We start from the raw sequence: 23,180 nt of genomic DNA, 5'->3' as shown, positions 1-23,180 counted from the left end.
GTATGAGTCCTTGAGGGCAGGGACCAATTCTTTACTCATTCATATTTTTATTCTTAGCATCTGGCATAATTGCTGATAAGCAGCTGGTGTTAAAGTATTTTGAATTAATAAGTGAATCAATGATCATTATCAACCTGAAGGAGTTTTAATTCATAAGAAAGTGTTTGATTTTGGTTAATTTTAAAATGCTTTATTCTCAAAATATATCAAATATTTGACCTTTAATTAATTTTCTTACTATTACCTTACAAAACTTTATTTTCTTCAAGACATGGAAGTAAAATGTTTTGTGCTCATATAAAGTTTAGGATAATTAATGTTTGATATTAGCAATATCTTATGTTTCTATGGGAACTCATTTTCTTGAGTTATGTAAGTATTAAGACATCACAGTTTTATAAAAAGTATGCTAATGTTTTTTAAAAATGCTTATTATATGAAAAGTGGATTTTTCTCCTAGAGACAAGCTGCTGAAATCTTCTCAAGTTTCTTTAAAATTGTTTAGTTTTGTTTCAATATAATTACTGAATTATTTTTACCTTAAGTACCGTATCAGAAGTTTTCACAATTCTACGTGCTCTAGATCGTTTTATTCCTTAGATGGAGGTAGGGGGGTTTCATGTTTACCCATGGAAATAATATAAAAACTCTCAGTATGGTATTGATACAGATTTGTAAAAACCAAGTACCTTTATAGACAGTGTCAGATGTCCAGATGAACATTTATTGAAAGTTTTTTTTTGTAATCTGTCATGTCTACAGTAGATGGGAAGGATATTTTAAAAAAGACTCATTTATAACTCTCTAAATTTCGGTTAATACTAAACATTTATTAAATATTTACATGTTTAAATTATAAAGCATTTCCTATTTATTTTTAACTTATCTTATTTTTTCAGAGAATATATGAATAATAAAAATATAAACCTAAAAAAAAAAAACAAAAAAAAAATATAAACCTATCTTAATTATCTTTGTAGTAACACCTTAATGATTGGTGAATTTTTCCTAGGTGGCTTCCTAAGTGGCCATGAACTCTCTAGTTTCCCTGCTGTTCATTTTATGTATAATTAATTGACATAGTTCTTAAACATCCTTTCTTTGATACCAGTTGGTGATGTTTTTATTTTCTCTTTGAACAGTTCTTGCATAGTATTCTTTAGATAAGCATTCAGTAAGTGGCAACTAGGTTATTACATTTGGACATTCTGCTTTCTGATAACTATTATCCAAATGATACTACGTTTAAATCGGGAGTATGTGAATTAGTTCCTTCTTAGAAGTATTTAGTAGAAGTTCCATCTTCACTTTTGGAATATTCATGGGAAGAAATGGAAGCTTTTAAAGAATTCATTTTTCATTCTACAACATTTGTTAAAACCAGCTGTTAAATATATTCATTCTAACCACTGTTACTTGTTAAGGAATATTGCATTTGGTATAATAAGGGTGGAGGTGGGGATAAAATAGACTATACCTTACAAGTCCTCAAACAAGGACTGTGTAGCACAGGTGACATTGTTAAATAGTGTCTGAAGAGTATACTGGGATTTGTAATGAGTAACTTAGCCTGAAAATAAGAAAATGCCAATTAGTTCTGCTGCCAAGCGTCTGATTGCGTGTCTGGCGGAATCACTTAACTTCTCTGGTCTCTGGTTTTTTCAGCTATTACGTGAGAGATTGGATTAACTTTTAAATTTTATCGTGTTCTGATTATAGTGAGAATTCTTAATTTGATTATGAAATTTTCTTAATCCACTTAAAACATTTTTTAAATGACAAGCAGAAAACTTAATAGTTAATAAGCAGAAAGCTTAAATAAATACAATTAACACAATAACGTGAAACCTATACAAGTATTAGCAGAATACAGGATTTCTAGGGTGAATAGAGTTCATTAGAAAGCCTTCTAGAAAAAAAAATGTGGCAAGTTTTTGAAGCAGGATACTTAGTAAGTGGGAAGGCAGGAGTATGTTGGTAGGGTAAAAAGGTTTGCATATGTGGCAGTTATTTGAAGGAGACTACAGGCAGATTGAATTGACTGAAGTAGTGACTTCCTGCTGAGGAATAATGGAAAACAAGGCTTTTGACACTGTGAAGAGAAGAAAGATGTTAATTAGTAGAAGTGCTTTGAAAGAGTTTAGGCTTGATAGTGATAAGTAACCACTGCATGCATTTGTGCAGGGGATCCAGAGTGAACTGTGCCTGAGAAAAAAATGTTCAAGTTGCTTTTAGTAAGATGAAATGAGAGTGAGAGCTTAAAAACTTCCTGGAGAGATTAACTTGTTAAGATTGCACCAGAAAATGATCTGGTGTTGATAGGGAAATCTATGGCTTTTTTTTTTTTTTCCAGTGGCTTTTTAAAATGAATGGTGATATTTGGGTTAGTTGGATTTCCAGTGAATGTAGTTTAAGGGATAAAGATAGCCTGTCACCTGAGAGAATATATAGAATTTATTATCTATTGCTTCAGAGCCCCACAGTGTTATTCTCTTGTATTTCTTACACAATACCAATAATGAGAAAGATGGATCATTTAATTTTTTTTCTCAAAAACACATTTTTCAAGAGATACAAGACATTTTAAAACATTTTCCGACTCCTATATATTCTAATTGTTATGCATTGTCAGCACACAGATTATTGTTGATGTTAGCTGTTTGGTATTTAACATCTATATATTTCACATTTATGTAGGTTAATGAGGCTTATTTTAAAAAATTAACCCTCATTAGAGTATGATGTAAAACTACATTGTAGATATGGTTTAAAAAAGAATGCACTATTTAAATGACAGTGTTTTCTTTCTCCCCTGCCTAGTCTTTTCTAGGACTGGTGAACTTGTTACCTTATCCTGCTGTTTATGAGCTGGTGGGCAATCAAGATCTTCCTAACAAAGCAGAATATTCTCTTCGTGAAGTCCCAACATGTGTTCTTGTAAGTCATTTTTTTTTAATCTTTACCTTTTATAAATGATACTTGAGATCTATAGTACAATGAAGTTTGACAGAAAGAACATTATTTAATGGTATTCAAAGGCTAATTTATTTACCCATGGAATATCAGCTCTGAATTATTTGTGCATGGGATTTTTGGTTCAGGTCACCTAGAAGTTACAGCACCTCTTGGAATACAAGGTCAGTTCTCCCCCATCAGGAAAGAAACTTGGCATAAACAGAAATATGTATATGAATGATTTTTAGATGGTTTATGTTACTACTTACACCAGTATTGCTTCTTCACTGGCTAGGATAATTAGGATTAAACCATATCCAAGGAGTCCAGCTCATTTCCTGCCTATACTTTAATGAACTACATATTATTGCCCCATGAGGGCAGTATATACATATTTATATGAGACTTTTTCCATAATCATACTCCCAAATGGGTAACTTGTTTTAATCACTTAAGGATATTTAGTTTCTTATCTTTGGATAAGTTTAAGAATTAAACACATAAAATAATGTGCATTTACACATTCATAAAGAATTATTTAATTAACAGTGAAATTCTCTTGATGATTCTTATTTTCTGGTCACTTTGTCCTGTGTGTTACTGTTTTTTCTATAGTTTTGCCCATTTGAATATTTTTAATTCTTGTTAATCCTAAACATTTACATTTTTAAAAAGATTTTATTTTTTTTATTTGAGAGAGATAGAGTGAGAGAGAACACCAGCAGAGGGAGGGTACAAGGGGCAGGAGAAAGCAAGCTCTCCACTGAGCAGGGAGCTGAAGGCAGGACTCCTTCCCAGTACCCTGGGATCAGGACCTGAGCCTAAGGCAGATGCTTAACTGACTGAGCAACTCAGGTCCCTCTAAACATTGTAATTCTCTAAAACTTTCTCTACTTTGGAAATATTTTGATAATTTTATGAATGAAATATAAAGATAGGTACTTCTAATGTTGAATTTTTGGTTTATATTCTCTTTTCCTTGAAGTGTTTCAATTTTACTTTATGCTTACTTATATCTTGGCATTTCTTAAGTAGTTTTATGTTTAGCCATTTATGTGTCTGTCTCCCCTGCTATGCTGTGAGTCCCTGAGAGCAAGTAGGATATCTTAGTCATCCTTAGCATCTAGCACATACCAGATGTCCAGTGAATGGTTTTTTAAAAATATTCCTGAAATTATTGCCTTTGTTGAAATTAGTTATGGGAAATGGATATTAATTAGTTGGTTATTTAATCTAGAACAGTGGCTTAGATGTTTGTTCTCAAGTTTTCATGGATATCTATAGTGCCTATTTAAAGATTATCTTTTTACTTAGGGAAGGATTGGTCTTTTAGTCTTAAAACACTTAAACGACTTCCTTGACGTGCTGTATCTTCTTTTAGCTACCATCCTATGGTTTGTTTTGTTTTGTTTTGGGGTTTTTTTTGGCCCTCCCTCCCTACCCATCACCAAAAAAATTTTCTTCCCTCAGGAAGTCTTTACTTACACTTGAAATCTCTATTTTTTTCTCTTCTGTCAACTCTGGAAACCACTTTAATCTGGCCTCTTGCTCAACTACCAAACTGAAATTGTTCTGCCCAAACTCACTGATAAATACATAATTTCCTAATCCAGTGGACCCCTCACCCCCCTGCTTCCTCTGACCACATTTACCGCCTTGGAGCAGTGGGCACAGCTGATGCACTGCAACATGTCACTCTCTCCTGTGTCTGTGGTTCTGGTTCTGGTTCTCTTCCAGCTCCTGTGGTCTCTCCTATGTGATCTCCTTTGTGGACTCTTCTCTGCCTTCTGTCTTCCAGATTGATCTCATCCATTACGTCTTCCAGATTGATCTCATCCATTACTGTAACTGTAGTTATATCCTGATAATTCTGAACTATATTGCTCACCTGACTATCAAATCTATATTCAGATTTCTACCAGATAGTGGACATCTGGAACACTTGTGAGCATCTTAGTCTTACACTTCTAGAACTGAATATAATGTTTTTTTCTCTATTTTATTTTATTATTTTTTATTTTTAAAGATTTATTTATTTATTTATGATATACATGGAGGGGAGGGACAGAGATACAGGAGGAGGGAGAAGCAGGCTCCATGTCGGGAGCCCGACGTGGGACTCAATCCCGGAACTCCAGGATCGCGCCCTGGGCCAAAGGCAGGCGCCAAACCGCTGAGCCACCCAGAGATCCCTTTTTTCTATTTTAAATCAATTCCATCTCCTATTTTCCTGTCTCAGCATATGGGACCATCATTCACACAGTTGAATGAGCTAGAAACCTGGAAGTCATTGTTGACTTTTCTTTCTGTATATGCAATTAATCACCATGTATAGATTTTTGTCTCCTAATAGCTACATCTTGCTTACTTTTTAAAATTCCTATCAAGATCACCTTAGCTCAGACCCTCATTTGTTGTCTAGATTACTTCAGTGAGACCCTGCTTTTTTTTTTTTCTCACAGTCTCAGCTTGTAATTTATCCTCACACTGATTAATTCTCAAAGTGGTCCTTTAGAAATGAAAACGTGATGTAGTAGTTCTACTTAAAATCTTAGCTGATTTCCCTTTGTTTCCATGTGTAGCCATACTCCTTTGCATGACACACAGCTTCTCCTTGTTTCTCACTGCCCTTTTTTTTTCTCTTGTCACCTTTCACTCTCAGACTTTCAGGGTCTTTGGACAACTTTCTTCCTTTCTCTGGGGTCTGGAAGCTATGTAACTGTGCCTTTTGGTTAGATACTGTCTCCTCATTTTTCATGCTTTACCCTTTCTATGAGGTCCTCTCATACTACACATTATTGAATAATTATTTTTGCATTTGTCTCTCCTAATAGACTATAAAATCTGAGAGGAGAGGAACTATGTTGTGTCTTTTGCCTGGAAAGTCTAGCAAGTTGTTGTTTTGTTTTTCTTTAGCTACTGTGAGCATGGTACATTCTCAGTAACTGTTTTATTAATTATTTGATAGGCTTTTAATGAGGTTGGCCCTTCTTAGGCTTTATTCAAAAGAATTTAAATTCAATATCTTTCTGTTTTCTTTGGGAGTCCTGTGGCAGGAACCCTAGGAAATTAAACTGAGGAGTCGTGTGCGCGCGCGCGCGTGTGTGTGTGTGTGTGTGTGATTGACAACACACATTCATGTGTAGGCTTTGTTTTGGGGATGCTTTTAAATTTGCATTTAAAAAATGGTATAATGAACTCCTATATACCCCATGCTGAACTCTAGCTTTCAACTGCATTGTCAGTGTTCTTCCATCTATTCCCCTACTCTTATCCAGTTTCCTCTCCTTTACTTCTACATTTTTCTCTCCTGGAGAATTATAAAGCTTATTTTAAGCATAATGTCAATTTATCTGTAAATAATTTATTATGCATCTCTAATAAAGCTCTCTGGATTTTGTTTTGTTTTTTTGCTTTTGTTTGAATTACCACCTTATAAACCATTGTGGCTTTAATCATATCTAAACTGTTAACTATAATCCCTTAATATTATGTGGTCTATATTGAAGTTTCTTTTTTCTCGAAGATGTTTTCTTTTATTATTTTTTAATAATTGGTCAAGTTATGATTCAGGCAAGGTCCATACATTGCAGTCATTATATATTTTTGATCCTTTTACATCTTTTTTTCTAAGACAATTCTCTTTGTTTCCATGCCCTTGATTTATTGGAAAAACTGGGTTATTTGTCCTGGTTTGCATTGATTCACTGCTTCACTAGGAGATGTGAAATGGTGATTCTAGTTTTCCATTCTTTTTGTATTTAACTGGAATTATTTAATAAGGGAAACCCTGAAAAAAGGTTTTTTTTTTTTTTTTTTTTTTTTGGAATAGCATAAATGCTTGACGATTTATAAATTCTCAGAGTAGTGAATTGGTCTAATAATCCCTAAAAGGGATGTCTTTATTATTATCATTATAAGCTTCTAGTTTTTATAGGTGTGTGTTTCTAATCCAGTGATGTTAGTCATTATTACTTTTTTTTTGTCATTATTACTTTTTTTTTTTTTTTTTTGTCATTATTACTTTTGATAATCAAAATGTTCTTTTGGCTATTGAGTCCTTTTGACATGCAGTTATTCCTGTTTGATATATTTCTTTCTCATGTAAGATGTTCCAGGGTCATTGTATATTTACTGGCCCAGTCCTGGAATAGGCCATCTTCAAAGAGTTGTTCCTTTTACTAGGAATTGCTATTTAGAAACTATAACCTGGACACTAGAAATGTTCATTGTTTAGGGTTGTCACTATTTCTAGTCCTTTCAGTGGACAGCTGAGGAGAATAAGTATTTTTTTAAAGATAAATGATCATGAGCATATATTGATAGTTTTTCTTATATTTTTCTCTTTTACTAAAAAGCTGGGTTACTAATGACATGAACAGAACTACTTATTTTCTTTTATAGTACAATGTACATATAATAGTTTCGGAATAAAATAAGATTAGTGTGTGCATATTGACATTTCATTTCTGTTAGTTTTGTTCTTAGAGTGTATGCTACCAGAGATTTATAATCAAAATACTGTATTTTAAAGTCATTTGAAGTAAGTTAAATCTCTATTTTACCTCTTTATGCCACTAATTTGATAGGTTTGTTTTAGAGTGTTCTAAATTGAGAGATTGTTTTACCTTGTATTAATTTTGTCTTTTCAATTATTACATGATTAAACATTTTTTATAATAAATTTATTTTTTATTGGTGTTCAGTTTGCCAACATACAGAATAACACCCAGTGCTCATCCCGTCAAGTGCCCCCTTCAGTGCCCGTCACCCATTCACCCCCACCCCCCGCCCTCTTCCCCTTCCACTACCCCTAATTCGTTTCCCAGAGTTAGGAGTCTTTATGTTCTGTCTCCCTTTCTGATATTTCCCACACATTTCTTCTCCCTTCCCTTATATTCCCTTTCACTATTATTTATATTCCCCAAATGAATGAGACCGTATAATGTTTGTCCTTCTCCGATTGACTTATTTCACTCAGCATAATACCCTCCAGTTCCATTCTTTTAAAACATGTGACTCCAGTATATAACAAGGTATATTAACAGAATGTGCTTACATAATTAATCCCTTTTGTCCTTTCTCCCCATATGTTTTGATCTTCAATATAATAGCCACTAGCTCCATGTGGCTATTTAAATTTAAATTAGTTGCAACTAAATAAAGTTTGAAGTTTCTTTCCTTTAGGTACTATCCACATTTCAAGGTTCCAATTGCCATTAGCCATAGGTGGCCAATGGCTACCACATTGGATAGCTCACACAACATTTCCATTGTTGCAGAATGTTCTGCTTTATAGCACTGCCTTATACCTAACACTTTTTGTTAGTTTTTGGTTTATCCTTCAGCTGTTATTTTATAGCTGTTACTTTAAAAAACAATGTATGGGGTGCCTGGGTGGCTCAGTCCATTAAGCCTCTGCCTTCAGCTCAGGTCATGATTCCAGGGTCCTGGGATCAAGCCCTACATTGGGCTCCCTCCCTGTTCAGCGGAGAGCCTGCTTCTCCCTCTCCCTCCGCCTGCGGCTTCCACTCCCCCTGCTTGTTTTCTCTCTCTTTCTGTGTCAAATAAATAAAATCTTTAAAAAATGTATTTTCTTTTCCTCTAGACTTAAGCAAAAGATAGTATGCTCTAAACACTGGCCTGTCCCTGCGTTTTTCTTTTAATTTTGTTAACTTTGAGATTAGTGCATACCAGTATTTGGGCTCTTCCTTAATCCCCCCCCCCCCCTTTTTTTTTAATGAACGCATGGTCCACTGTTGTGGATGTGCTACAGTTTATTCATCCAGTCATCTGTTGGTGGATCCTGGGTTCTTTAAGGTTTTTGCTATTATAAGCTATGCCAAAATCAATAGCTTGGTTCATACTTGTATATTCCAGTGTGCCTATATATTTTTTCTATTGTTGCATAACAGATTGCTACAAACTTAGCAAATTAAAACCACCGATTTATGAGCTCACTGTTTTGTACATCAGAAGTCTGGCACTGTGTACCTGGATTTTCTGCTCAGAGTATCATAAGCCGAAATCAAAGATGTTGGCCAGGCTAAGTGCTCATCTGAGGCCTTGGGGAAAAATGGAATTCCAAATTAATTCTTGGCAGAATTCAGTTTCTTAGGTTGTAGGACTAAAGTGCCTGGTTTTCTGCTGGCTGTCAGCCAGGAGTTGCTCCTGGGTCTTTGTCCTGTGGCCCCCTCCATTTCAACTGTGAACAGCCTCCCTCATGTCAAATCCTTTTCATGCTTTGAATCTCTTGATTTCCTCTTCTGTGAGCAGCCTAAGAAAATTCTTTGCTTTTAAATGGCTCTTGTGATGATATCAGAGCCTCTCAGATAATCTCCTATTTTAAAATCAATTAAGGACTTTTACAAAAATCTCTTCACAGCAATATATGCATTAGTGTTTAAGGCCTGAGAATCTTGGGGGCTCTTAAATTCTGTCTACTATAGTATCTTTGGGCTAGATTTCTAGAAGAGGGATCACTGGGTTGAAAGGTAAATTCGTATATAATTTTAGTATATATTACTAGATTTCTTTTTTTTCTAAAGATTTTATTTATTTGAGAGAGAGAGCATGAATGGGGGAGGAGGAGCAGAGGGAAAAGGAGAAGCAGACTCTCTGCTGAGCAGGAAGCCAGACCTGGGGCTCTGTCCCAGGACCTGGAGATCATGACCTAACCTGAAGATGATTTTAACCAACTGAGCCACCCAGGTGTCCCTGTCGTTAGATTCCTATTCACAGGGACTAATCTTTATGTTTTCCCATCAATGAAATATAGTAGTGACTACTTTCTAGCAATCTCATTAAGAAGTTTATGTGATCAGAGGTTTATTTAAATTTTTTGTTGTTAAAGATTTTATTTATTCATGGGAGATACAGAGAGAAAGAGAGGCAGAGACACAGGCAGAGGGAGAAGCAGGCTCCATGCAGGGAGCCTGATGTGGGACTCAATCTGGGTCTCCAGGGTCATGCCCTGGGCCAAGGGCAGCGCTAAACCGCTGAGCCACCTGGCTGCCTCCCAATTTTTTTTTTTATCGGAGGTTTAGATATCTGTCTGACAGGAGAAGAGTATTAAGGTATGTTTTTCTTGTGAACAGCACATTTTTTTTTATGTGTGTCATGACCTTCGACTTCTCAGTGGTGTTTCAATTTATTTTTATTACTTTTCTATTTGTGTTCTTTTTCATAGTTTTGAGGAATTCTTTGTTGTTTAGAGGTGTTAGACTTTAACTTCTCATGATTTCATATCAAGCATCTACCAAAACCTGGGCTGCAAACAGCTCTCAAGTTGCACTTTAGTGAGTTAAAGGTCAAGGACACAAAATATTCTCTCTTTCTGACACATACAATCTTTGATTGGCTTTCAGTTCCTATCACTTAATTTGCAGTTACATAAGTGATTGTATTAGGTAGGACCCCTTTGATTGTTGGAGAAACTCAGTTTGAATTAGTTTCAGCAGAAGAGGAAGTTTATTGACCTACATTAAGAAAATTTGTTGGCTCTAATAAACATCTGCATCTTGTGCAGAGTCATGAGGTGGGAGATAACTGGGAAACTGTGGATGCCTGTAGCAAAGACAGGAGTAATCCATGTTCTTAACAAGAAGTGATAGCGAATTATCGTTCCCTTAGCATAACTGAGGAGTATAAACAGTGAATTAACCTAAGGGAGAACTTGCTTATTATCAGATCTGACTACCTTGGAATTCTGTGAGTTCCTCGTCCTGAGTTCTTGGTTGAGATACTACAGATCAGATCCAAGAACCTGTTGGATGGGAATAGTATCCAACCTTTCAGCTCTTTTTCAACCCTGAGAGTATGGTTGCAGTATTTAGTATAGTGCCTGGCACACAGTAGATGTGCAGTATATGCTAAATAAAATATTTGTGGACTTCATTATGCCACAGGAGCAAAGAACAAAACCAAAAGCAGGGACAAGTGGAAGTAGAACTTCAAATGTGGTCAGGTTCACATCTGTCTGTGTGTCTGTCATCTTTCCTGTTACTGCCCTCTGTCTTGGCTTTATTGAAAGCTATGCATAGTGTAGTGGTTAGGAGTTTGTATTCTGAAGCCAGACTGCCTGGATTAGATACCATCTTCCATGTACAAACTATGTGACTTCAGGGAAGATAAACATTAATTTTCTGTTAAGAGAGAAAATAACATTCCTTTCCCAGGGTTGTGAGAATTAAATGAAATATAAAAGTTCAAGTCACTGCTTGGCAGTTAATAAGCACAATAGAATTGTCTGCTATAATTATCACTAAGTATTTTCTTTTCCAGGTGGTGTTCTCTGTAGGAGGGTACCCAGGACTACCTGTTAGTCTATACTGACATCTTCGCCATTTCCCCTTGTCTTTGTATCCTATGGCTGGTCATAACAAATGACCACAAACTGGGTAGTTGGTGACAATAGAAATGTCTTCTCTTACAGCTCTAGAGACCAGATGTCTAAAATCAAGGTGTTAAGAGGGCCACATTCCCTCTAGGGACTCTAGGGGATAACCTTTCCTTTCCTCCTCCAGCTCTGGTTGTTCCAGGCATTTATGTCTTGTTGGTACATAACTCCAGTTTCTGCTCTCCATCTTCACAGGCTTTCTCTTTCTCCCTCATCTGCCCTAAATCTCCGTTTCTCTCATAAGGACACTTGTCACAGCCTAAGGGCCCACTTGGGGTTAATCCAGGATGGTCTTATCTCAGAATTCTTAATTACCTCTTCAAACACTCATTTTTTTCCAAATAAGGTAACAATTATAAGTTCTGGAGACCAGGATGTGGACGTATCTTTTCTTAGGATCACAATTAAACTCACTATGCCACAAACAGGAGAGTGACCTTTTCTTATACTTCTCTCCTATACAGTGAATGTATACCCCCAAAATTCATGCGTTGAAACCTAATCCCCAATATGATATTTGGAGGTGGGCCTTCAGGAAGAGATTAGTATCTTTAAGAAAAATAGACTCCAGCTTTGCACAATGGCAGTATTGTAGCCATTGAGGTTTATCGAGGTGCGTTTGTTGCTAATTGAAAAAAATAGACTCCAGAGAAGTCTCTTACCCCTTCTGCTATGTGAGGGCACAGTGAAAAGATGACTGCCTATGAACTAGTAAGTGAGTCCTTGCCAGACACAAAAACATATGGTGCCTTGATTTTAGATATATATACATATGTATATGTATATGTTTAGATATATATATATCCAAAATCAATACATATAATATAATATAATATAATATAATATAATATAATATAATATATATATATATATTTTAAGATTTTATTTGTTTATTCATGAGAGACACAGAGAGAGAGAGAGGCAGGCTCCGTGTGGGGAGCCCAATGTGGAACTCAGTCCTGGAACTCCAGGATCACGCCCTGAGCCAAAGGCAGGTGCTCAATCACTGAGCCACACAGGTGTCCCAGAAACACAATTTCTGTTGTTTACTTTTTTTTTTTTTAAGATTTATTCATGAGAGACACACAGAGAGAGGCAGAGACACAGGCAGAGGGAGAAGCAGGCTCCATGCAGGGAGCCTGATATGGGACTCAATCCTGGGACTTCAGGATCCTGCCCTGAACCGAAGGCAGACACTAAACCACTGAGCCATCCAGACATCTCAGTTTCTGTTGTTTATAAGCCACCCAGCCTATGCTACTCTGTTACCGCAGCCAGAATAGACTAAGACCCACTTGAACAATCCCAAGGAAAAACCTTAAAGGTTGAGTGTTGTTTGCAGATGTTTATGTGATACCCAGTCACAAGCCTCCCCTAGTGATGCAAGTGTAGGAGGATTGACATTATGATCAACCTACCTATCCCCTATCTTTTACTTATCCCTTTCTGAAGTAAAAAGGGTCAGATAACACACACATGGCCATTGGGACACTTGTAAACAGCAGGCACTCAGGTATATATTTATGTGAATGGATATTCCTTTGTTTTTCTAGTTTTGGTCTCCTGCTGGCATTCTTGATCATTGAATGTATTCTCCAGCAGGACGGTATCCTTTTAAAAGAATTTCAGACTTGTTTTTGTTTTGTTTTTTTGAGTCTTAGGCCTTATTTGCCACTAGCTCGTTGTTAGGAAGATGCTGCTTGATTTAGAAAACTGATTGCCTTATTGACACATGTTCCAGTGCTTAGGAACTGAAGTTCTCCATAAGGCAGGCTTCCCAGGAGGTTCGTTTTCTTCCCTAAGTGGTGATCCATCAATGTAATCCTCTTAAAGAACAAATTATTTACCGTAACATTTGTTCTCTGAAAATGCATTATCATTGATAGATCACTGCAATCTACTCTTCCATTAGCTTGCTGGTAATACATCCTCTCTTTTATTCTTAAAGTATCTAGTACTTAGATTTGGAACTAGAACTTTATAGAGTTCCAAAGTGTTACTGGCTGTCACAGTGTGAGCTTAGAGTTCAGATAATTGGACGGATTTCAGTCACATTATGCTAGTATCCTACTAATGAAGAGAAATCTATAGTAATCCTTCCAGAAGCTACTGTGCACAGAACTGACAGGCAGATTCTTTTTTCTCAGATAAGAGAAGGCCAGTGATACATAATTCTAGATTAATCTGTGGAGATTTTGGTAAAAACAGTGATAATTTCTTAAATTATTTTAAGCAGTAAAAAGTATTTACCTATTTTAAGAAACACCTAGAAAATAAGTTTCTATTCTATCTATAAGATTACTTAATAGTACCCAGGTACCTGGACAAGTCAAGGAGACCTCCATGGCTCTGTCGCTGTAGCTAATCAGGACTGTCAGAAAAAAAAATTAGGAAAAAGAAGAGAGTCGGTAAATTATTGTGAATCTGAATGTGAAGCTGGGAATATGAATGAGTTACTCAGCTCATGTTTTATCATAATGTTTGAAACAAGGAGTGCCCAGCTAAGAAGCAGACAAAATGACAGATTTTAAGATAGCAATCTTTTTATTCTTCATTATTAGGCAGTTTATTTAATGTTTGCTGATTATAGACTCTTGTGCTAAGGATTTGCACATTTTTACAAGGTATGTGTAGGATAATAAATGCATTCCTGTTAGTTATAAACTTTTATTGTACAAGTTGACTCAAAATTCAGTTTTTACTATGTTTCAATTAGTATTTTTCAGAAGTTTTTCAATTAGTATTTTCAAATTTTGCAAGATTCATTATTTCCTCAACCTTGCAAAGTCATTTCCATGCTTCTTATTCATTTGATGATATGACATATGTACTATCATCCACGTAGACATCTGTAAATGTTACATGACTTCACTGCCTAGTAAAACCTTCCTTTTGACTTAATGGTCACAGAAATGTCTTCAGTTTGAGCTTACTGGATGATAGCAAGTTTCTTGGTCAGGAAAATGAACAACGAGATAAACAAGTATTCATCTATGAATAAATTTCTTAGGCCTAAGCTCAAAGATACAAAGCAGGGCATTATAAAAAGACTTTTAGAGAATGCTTGAAGTTGTGTGGCAGGCTTACATTGTTGGACATGGAATGGCTGGTGGCACCTGGGTAATCAGGTTCTCCCTGTACGTGCATCATGATACTTAATAAAAGCCTGGCTACACATTGCAACAACTTGGTGAATCTTTTAAGAGGATATTAATATCAGAATCTTACCCCAAGGATAGTGACTTAATTGGTCTAAGATAGAGCCTAGGCATTGTTTATATATATATATGTGTGTGTGTGTGTATATGTGTGTGTGTGTGTGTGTGTGTGTGTGTGTATATATATATATATATATATATATATATATATATATATATATATTTAAAGTTTTCTGGGTGATTCCAATGTGTTCAACCAGGGTTGGAAACCACTGATTTACATGAGCAGATACCAACCACAACAAAATCTCAGCTAAATCTCAGCTGCCAGATAAAACTTTTTAGATCCACTGTTCATGCTTCACATTTGTGGATTTCATATTGGTTTTTCAAAGTAGTTTACATTTTTAGCAGTTTGATCACTATTTAGCTGGTTGCATAAGTTGTGCACACAGTACCAGAATGGGGTATAAGTTAGTGATTCTCTACTTTAGCTAAACATGAGATGGCTCATTTCAAGAACTCTGATAAATCTTAATGCTCAGACACACCTAGACCAATAAATTCAAAATCTCTAAGAATGAGGCATGGGATTAGTAATTTTTTTTTTAACTACCTTCTAGGTGATCAAATGTAAAGCCAAGGTTGAGAACTAAATGTAAACAAATCTTTGATTTGGTCTTTCTTTTTTTTTTTTAATTTTTATTTACTTATGATAGTAACAGAGGGAGAGAGAGAGAGAGGCAGAGACACAGGCAGAGGGAGAAGCAGGCTCCATGCACCGAGAGCCCGATGTGGGATTCGATTCGGGGTCTCCAGGATCACGCCCTGGGCCAAAGGCAGGCGCCAAACCGCTGCGCCACCCAGGGATCCCTGATTTGGTCTTTCTTTACATTGTATGTAGTCTCACTCAAGTCTTTCTTTTTCAGGATATTCTAGATAGACTTATAATTTTGAATTCAGAAGCTAAGATTCGTTCTTTATTCAACTATGAACAATCACACATCTTTGGTCTAAGGTAAGGTGCTAAATTTTACCTGAGGTACATTTTCTATTCTGTAGAAATAGTTAAGGATATGTTCTATATGCTTTCAAAAAGCATTTAAAATGAACTAATTTTTAAAGCATGTTTAAAGGTAAGTTGTAACTTTATAGACAAAATAAATAGCTATTAGGGTTTATATAACAACTTTTGTCTACATTTAGATTCTGTATTATGACCATGTCTCCCACTTTTGTTTAATTTACAAACAAAATGCCCTTTGCATTTTGCAGACTCTTCAGTTTACTTAAGAGTCAGCTGGTTCTTTCCAGTATTTCATGGGACTTGGACTCCTTCTATAATAGACACTTGAAAGAGGCCTGAAAACGCATGATTTGTCTTTTTTTTTTTTTTTTTTTAAGATTTATTTATTCATGAGAGACACAGAATGAGAGAGAGGCAGAGACACAGGCAGAGGGAGAAGCAGGCTCCTCACAGGGAGCCTGATGTGGGACTTGATCCTGGATCCTGAGATCAGGCCCTGAGCCAAAGGCAGACGCTCAACTGCTGAGCCAGGCGTCCCATGCAGGATTTATCTTGAGGCTCAAATTTTGCTCCTTGATGTTAACCATGACTCCTTAACCTCAGTTTTTCCAAGGTTTAAATATTTTTGGTCATATATAGATCTATAATTTGTTTTTCTATGAATTGCCACTTTTATAAACAGCTGAATTAAAGACATTTCCAGTTTTCATAGGGTTTGTGATTCTTCTCCCTTCCCTCCCCCCCGCCCCTTTCTACTGGCAAAATAACTTTTTCAGGCAATAGGGAGGGAGTCAGTGAGAATACTCTACCTAAGAAATAAAGCAATCACTTTTCTAAAATTAGAGTCTTTGGTGGTAGTGTATATTATACTCAAACTTTTTTTTTTTTTTTTTTACCATTAATAGCTGAATTTCATTTTTGGACTTTTTGGTTCAAAGAAGGTAGGAAAAACTATAGCTATCTTATTTCTTTGAATGGTGTGCCCTTTATGTTAAAATGTATTTTCACATTACATTTTAACTTTCCATGTATAGCATCAGATACATCATATACCAAGCAGTGATGAAGAATACTAGGAAAAAAATCTATTCAGTAGAACTTCTTTCTGCATAGCAAGTATATTTCTGAGTTTTGTAGTTACAGAATATAGATTCTGGCCTCTTCACTGATACAGTGAGTGAATGTCTTTCTGTTTTTTTTTTGTTTTGTTTTTTTCCTTGCATAAAGGATGGCATTTTTCTCTAATAATCTTGTTAAAGAATAATAATAGGATTTTAAGTCATGTAAAAAGCTATCTAAGAAGTAAAATGCTCCTGGGAATAAAATATATTAATTTGCATAGCATGTGATTTTTTCGAATGGAGTGCAATATCCAAATGGAGTCATTTTGTTCTACATGAGAAAACTTGACCTTGCATTGTCGATACATGTAATAGAGTTGTGTAGTATGGTGATTTAGATTAGCAACATAGACTATGGAGCCAAGACTAATTGCTCTTTACTAGTTGTGCGAGTTGAGATCTCAGTTACCATCTGTAAAATGGAGGAAAATTATATTATTTTCTTCACAGTTATTATGAGAATTGCCTAGGATAAATTAAAAGAACTTACTAACAGTGCCTGGCTTGTAGCAAGCACTATAAAAATGTTCGTAATTGATGTAGTAGCAGTAGTACTTCAATTGTTTTTTTATATCTGCTTGCTCTATATGACTTTTTTGTTTGACTAGGAAGTAAATTTTGTCTTAATTCTTTCAGTACCCCAGTAGTCTTCTACATGCTGCCAAGTAATTTGCTATGTTTATAGCATCAGCAATAAGAGAAAGAAAAAGACCAAATCAGTTTCTGAGGAAAAGTTTGTATTTTATTTTTTGTGCTTTTTAATATTTTTTGACAATATGCTTATTTCATTGTGTTTCAAAGTTTATGCTCATAACATTCAGTTGTATTTTTAAGTCATACATTTGAGGTTAGATAATTTACTTTCTTCTACTAATTTCAGTCTAGCATTAGTCATTGGGGCCCAATAGTGATAATTTATATCATAGCTTTGTATTCTATAAATCTCATGTTTCTCTGTGTTTGGATTCTTACCTGTTTCTTTACTTTCTACAGTTGTTTTGTTTCTAATTGTAGCTTTATTGTACTGTCCCTTTAGTAGATCATCTCATGAGTGTATTTGCCTTCTACATTTAGCATTGCTTGTTCCACTCACTTTTTCCCCTAGTGAATAAGGGTAAGTTTAAGACAGTTTCTGTAGGTTTGCCGCAACACTTAGATGAGGCTAATTCAGGAATTAATGAATGAAATGTAGATTTTCACTTTTAAATAGCATCATAGTCTATATAAATTTTTGAATTTTAATTTGTTCAGATAGAAATCTTGTATGGTAAATGACTAATATATGAGAAGGTTGCTCCTTTGACTAGCCCTCCTATCTTCTTTGTTTCCACTTCTAGCCTATCCTTTTCTAATTTTGGTATTTGGGTGCAGACATGCCTTCATGTGTTGTATCTTACAGTGAAACACACTAAAAAAGAAATTTCCCTTGACCTCCCATCTCTGAAGTCACTGTCCTGTTTCTCTTCCTCTCACCATAACAAGTAATCTGTACAAACTGTCCCCACTCGCTCACCCCTCTTTACTTCTCAGCCCACTTAGACTTGACATTGACTCTCTACTGTCAGAGTTGCACATCCTGCTCAAGTTGCTTGTAGCTTCTATGCTAATGAATGTAATGAAGTCTTCTCTTTTTTATTCTCCTCTTATTATAACTATCAACATTTGATATAGTGGACCATTTCTTTCTGAGTGAAAGTTCTCTTTGCTTCTGTGACACTTCCATGGCTGCTGTTTTTTTCTCTTTTGCATTCTCTAAGCAGTCTCTGGAATTTGGTGTACTCAGGACTTTGTCCCGGTTGCATTTTTTTCCTTTTTGTTCTGCCTTACATTCATCCACTGACACCTTTGCCTTTAAGTATCCTGTATGTCTGTGGGTGCCCCCCAAATTATATCCCTAAGCTAAATCATTATTCGGAGCTACCAAATTCAAAAAGACAACTCTCTCGTGACATCTCAATTCATACATTTCTCAGACATCACAAACTTAACATGTCTAAAACTGAACTCTTGGAGCCCCTCCCACAAAAACAAACAGAACAGAAACAAATTGTCTGTTTCCATCTCATTAAGTGGCCTAACCAACTATTCAGTTGCTCAGTCTTAAAAAAAATCTTAACTTTTTTTCTTTGCTTTTCAAACAGTGATTTATCTTTATTATAAAGAAATTAAACAACACAGGAAACTAAATTATAATACATGAAGTGACATTCTTCTCAACTCTGAAAGTAACATTATTTTTCAAAAAATTAATTTTCAGTATAGCTAACATACAGTGTTACATACTTGTTTCCGGTGTACAATATACTGATCCAGCAGTTCTATAGTTAATGCTCTTCAAATAAGTATAGTCCTAATCCCTTGCACCTATCTGAAAGTAACACTAACATTGAGGAAAATTATTATGGACATCTTTCTGTATACAGACAGAAGAATAGATATATGGAGATTATTTTATAAAAATGGAATCGTAATATAGTTTCCATTTTAAATTCTAACTGAATTTTATAGAAAAGGAAACTAGTGAGACAGAAGAAATTGCTGAATTTCAAATAACTATTTTTTTACTCCAGGGATTATTATTTCCACAGAGATTCTTCTAGGTTACGAAGAAAACAGTATGGAAAACATTTCAAGTGGTTTGAACATTATATTTCACTTTTAGACAGTCTTGATTGACTCTCTACTATGAAAGATGAGGACATTAATGCTCTCATTGGCCTCCCACCTTCCCTGTGTCCACCTGCGTTGGAAGGATGTTCTTCTGCCATTTCCTAACCTGCTTCCTGAGTCCTCAATGTTATTTTCTTCTGTACCCAGGAGGGAGATTAAACTAATCTAGGTTTCTTAGTATAGTGACATGAGATATGCAGTACTTCTTTAATATGACTGCAGATTAATATTTATAATTTGTTAGTTTACTCTTCTCTGCTTCATTTACTCTGCCAATATTTATTGAGCACTTGTTATGCACTGTGTTAGATGTAGGGGATGTAATGATGAGTAAATAATATGTGATGCTCATTCTCTTTAACCTTACTATATCTAATGAGGAATAGGTATTATGATAATAAAAAAGTGAGGTAATTAATGCCAAAAAGAAACACATCCTTATAAAGTTCCTCACCTTCCTATTTTAAGTAACTGGCAGTTCCAGACTTCTTTATGTGGCTTTCAGGAAGCTCCATAATATATCTACACCTTTCCTGTATACACTCTTTTCCACCTTGCCTCAGCCTGAACTAATGCTGAGTAGGTTAGACTTCTTAGCTCCTCAAATTCAGTGTTTATTTTTGCCTCTATACCTATTTTTTTGGTCTTGAATATTGCTTTCACTTTTGTTATCTTATAAAAATTTGACTCATCCTTCAAGACAAGGCTTGCTTTATGAATTACTTCCTCCATAACTTATTATAACACATTTTGATCTTGTCCTTTTACTGCATATCTTTTGCCTTTATGGCCATTCCCACAAATTTAATACTTATTTATCCCCCTGACTAAAACTTAAACTTCCTGAGGAAATATCATTTTCTTTGCCTTCATGTCCATCAGATTGCTAGGTATTTTTTGGTTATTTGGTTAATATTTATTTGCTAAATCTGTTGGTTTTGTAGTTTGTTTAAGAAAGCTATATACATTTATTAAAAAGTTTGGGTACAAATTATTTCCTTGAACATTGTCTTTTACAGACAATGGTTAAGGTACCTTGGGGTTCATATCCTCTCTAATTTATTTTTTTTCCAAAGTTGAGGCTTAATTGAGATATATAATGGATATATATCAGCTTCAGGTTACAACATGATTCAGTATTTGTATATATTATGAAATGGTCACCACATGAATCTAGTTAATATCTGCCACCATATATAGTTACAGAATTATTTTTCTTCCGATGAGAACTTTTAAGATTTACTCTCTTAGCAACTTGCAAATATGCAATACAGTATTAACTGTAGTCACCATACTATACATTATGTCCCCATGATGGATTTATTTTATAACTGGAAGTTTGTTTTTTACTCTCTTTACACATTGTCTCCACCACCCACTCCCCACCTCTGGCAATTACCAGTCTATTCTCTGTATTTATGAGTTTGGTTGTTCTGGGAATCCACATGTTAGTGAGAACATATAGTATTTCTTTATCTGCCTGACTTATTTTACTTAGTATAATACCTTCAAGGTCCATCCATGTTGTTGCAAATGGCAAGATTTCTTTTTTTTTTTTTTTTTTTGTGGCTGAACAGTATTCCATTGTATATATACTACATTTTCTTTAGCCATTCATCCATTGGTGTATGTTTAGGTTGTTTGCTTATGTTGGCTATCGTACGTAATGCTGCAATGAACATGGGGTGCATAACTCTTTCCAAATTCGTGTTTTTGTTTTCAGGTAACTATCCAGAAATAGAATTGTTGGATCATATGGTAGTTCTATTTTTAGTTTTTTAAGGAACCTCCATACTGTTTTCCCTAGAGACGGCACCAATCACCATTCCCACCAAAAGTACAGCCATTCTGATAAGTGTGAGGTTGATATTGTGGATTTAATTTGCATTTCTCTGATAATTGGGATGTTGAGCATCTTTTTATGTAACTGTTGGTCATCTGTATGTCATCTTTAGAAAGATGTCTATTCAGATCCCCTACCCATTTTTTGAATTTGATTTTTTTTTTTTTTTTGGTGTTGAGTTGTATGAGTTCTTCAAATATTTTGAATACTATTAACTCCTTATGATATACGATTGGCATATATTTTCTCTTATTCATTAGGTCGTTTTCTCATTTTGTTGATGATTTCCTTTGCTGTGCAAGTTTTTGAATTTAATATATTCCCACTTGTTTAATTTTGCTTTTATTGCCTTTGCTTTCAGTGTCACATACCCTGGAAACTTTTGGTCCTGCTCATCATGGCTTAGCAGTTTAAAATATTCTTAACCATCCTTAGGTTAGAGGAATGTTATGCTCACGCCTAAATTATTTCAATATAAAAACTGTATTTCATGGAGAAAGAATTATATCATTCAATACTAAAAGTTTTCTATATATGAAACTACAAATTGATTTTTAATTACAGACTCTAGAATTGCATATTTTTAGCAACTTACACAAGCAAGATAAATTCATTTGGGGTGCCAAATTGGCATTTAAATCTTTTTTTCCTAACTTCTTTACCCAAAACATTTTTATGTATGGCAAAAATTAGATCATATTGAGTTTCATTACATTAGAGATAAAATTTAATAAGGTAAAAAGAACTTTTTAAAAACAATTTAGAGCTTAGAAAACAAATATATTTGTTTTTGTTTTATCTATTTGAGCAAAACTAAAGGACTGCTTAAAGGACGATTCTGTGTGGCTTAAAATTACTTTCTACTTCTCTCACAGAATCTATGTTTATCTTTTTTGGCAGAGCAGCTAGAAAAGATACTAGTTCATGGTCTATGTTACATCTACCAAACACTATTTTTTATTTATTGTTAATAAAGTAATAATGATGTATAGTCTAAAAAGCCAAATTGTATGGAAAAGCATTTAAGAATGAATAGTTTTGGGCAGCCCAGGTGGCTCAGCGGTTTAGTGCAGCCTTCAGCCCAGGGTGTGATCCTGGAGACCCGGGATCGAGTCCCACATCGGGCTCCCTGCATGGAGCCTGCTTCTCCCTCTGCCTGTGTCTCTGTCTCTCTCTTCTCTGTGTATTCTCCTGAATAAATAAATAAAATCTTAAAAAAAAAAAAAAGAATGAATAGTCATCCTCTACCCATCCTTCTCTACTCCCAAGTACTAGTCCTCAGAGACTACCACTTTCAACTTCTTGAATTGCTGCTGCTTCTTTTTTTTTTTTTTTTTTTTTTTGGTATTCATTTCTGGATTTTCGAGTAACATGTTTATACTATGTTTTGATTTTTTAAACTTTAGATTTCATTTTGTCTTTAGAGATTTAGAAGCTTAGGATTTAGATGTCCTCTGCTTTCCCTCTCTCCCTACTCTATAGTTTTATCACAAACCTGATTCACTATTAAGAGGTTATATTTTTATGTCTATATAAATATTATTTCTTTATGGACCGAGTAGTATTCTATGACTATATTTTATTTTTCCTAGTACTTTATTTTTCTTGAAATTAATAATTGCATGATTTTACGCTTCCTTCATTTTTTATATATCTAGTAATGTATGCCTAGACTATCATTAAAAAATATACTGCTGCCTCTGCCACAGTATAGCCTAGCACTTATATAGTTCTTATTATGTCCTAGGTACTGATACTGGTTTCACATTTAAACTATTTCAGAATAACCCTGTGGTATAGGTTCTCTTGTCTCCCATTTTTACAAATGACTCAACTGAGCTATAGAAAAGTTAAGCCATTTGCTTAAGGTGACACAGCTAGTAATTAGTATAGCTGGTATTGAACCCAAATAGTCTGGTTCCAGAGAATGTAATACCTGACCTATAACACTGTAGTGCTTTACAACATAAATGTCAAGGTGCCTTATAGTCATTCTTTCCAATTATGT

At 34.9% G+C, this 23,180-nt stretch overlaps 1 protein-coding gene across 6 annotated transcripts in view; it reads left to right on the top strand.

Annotated features, from left to right (window-relative positions):
• The window catches only part of TBC1D32 (TBC1 domain family member 32), a 211,472-nt gene that overhangs the window by 87,103 nt on the left and 101,189 nt on the right, over positions 1-23,180 (top strand). For all 6 annotated transcript variants that reach the window (XR_005353848.1, XR_005353847.1, XM_038526673.1 and 3 more), the window contains 2 exons: positions 2,821-2,937; positions 15,441-15,529. Coding sequence is in view for 4 of the 6 variants with exons in the window: in XM_038526673.1 (XP_038382601.1) it covers positions 2,821-2,937; positions 15,441-15,529 (206 nt within the window). In the remaining 2 variants the exon portion in view is untranslated. The remainder of the gene's footprint in view (positions 1-2,820; positions 2,938-15,440; positions 15,530-23,180) is intronic.

This window comes from Canis lupus, chromosome 1, assembly GCF_011100685.1.
Source record: "Canis lupus familiaris isolate Mischka breed German Shepherd chromosome 1, alternate assembly UU_Cfam_GSD_1.0, whole genome shotgun sequence".
Lineage (NCBI taxonomy): Eukaryota > Metazoa > Chordata > Mammalia > Carnivora > Canidae > Canis > Canis lupus.
The sequence above is the reverse complement of the archived record's forward strand: the minus strand, read 5'-3'. Positions and strand labels throughout refer to the sequence as shown.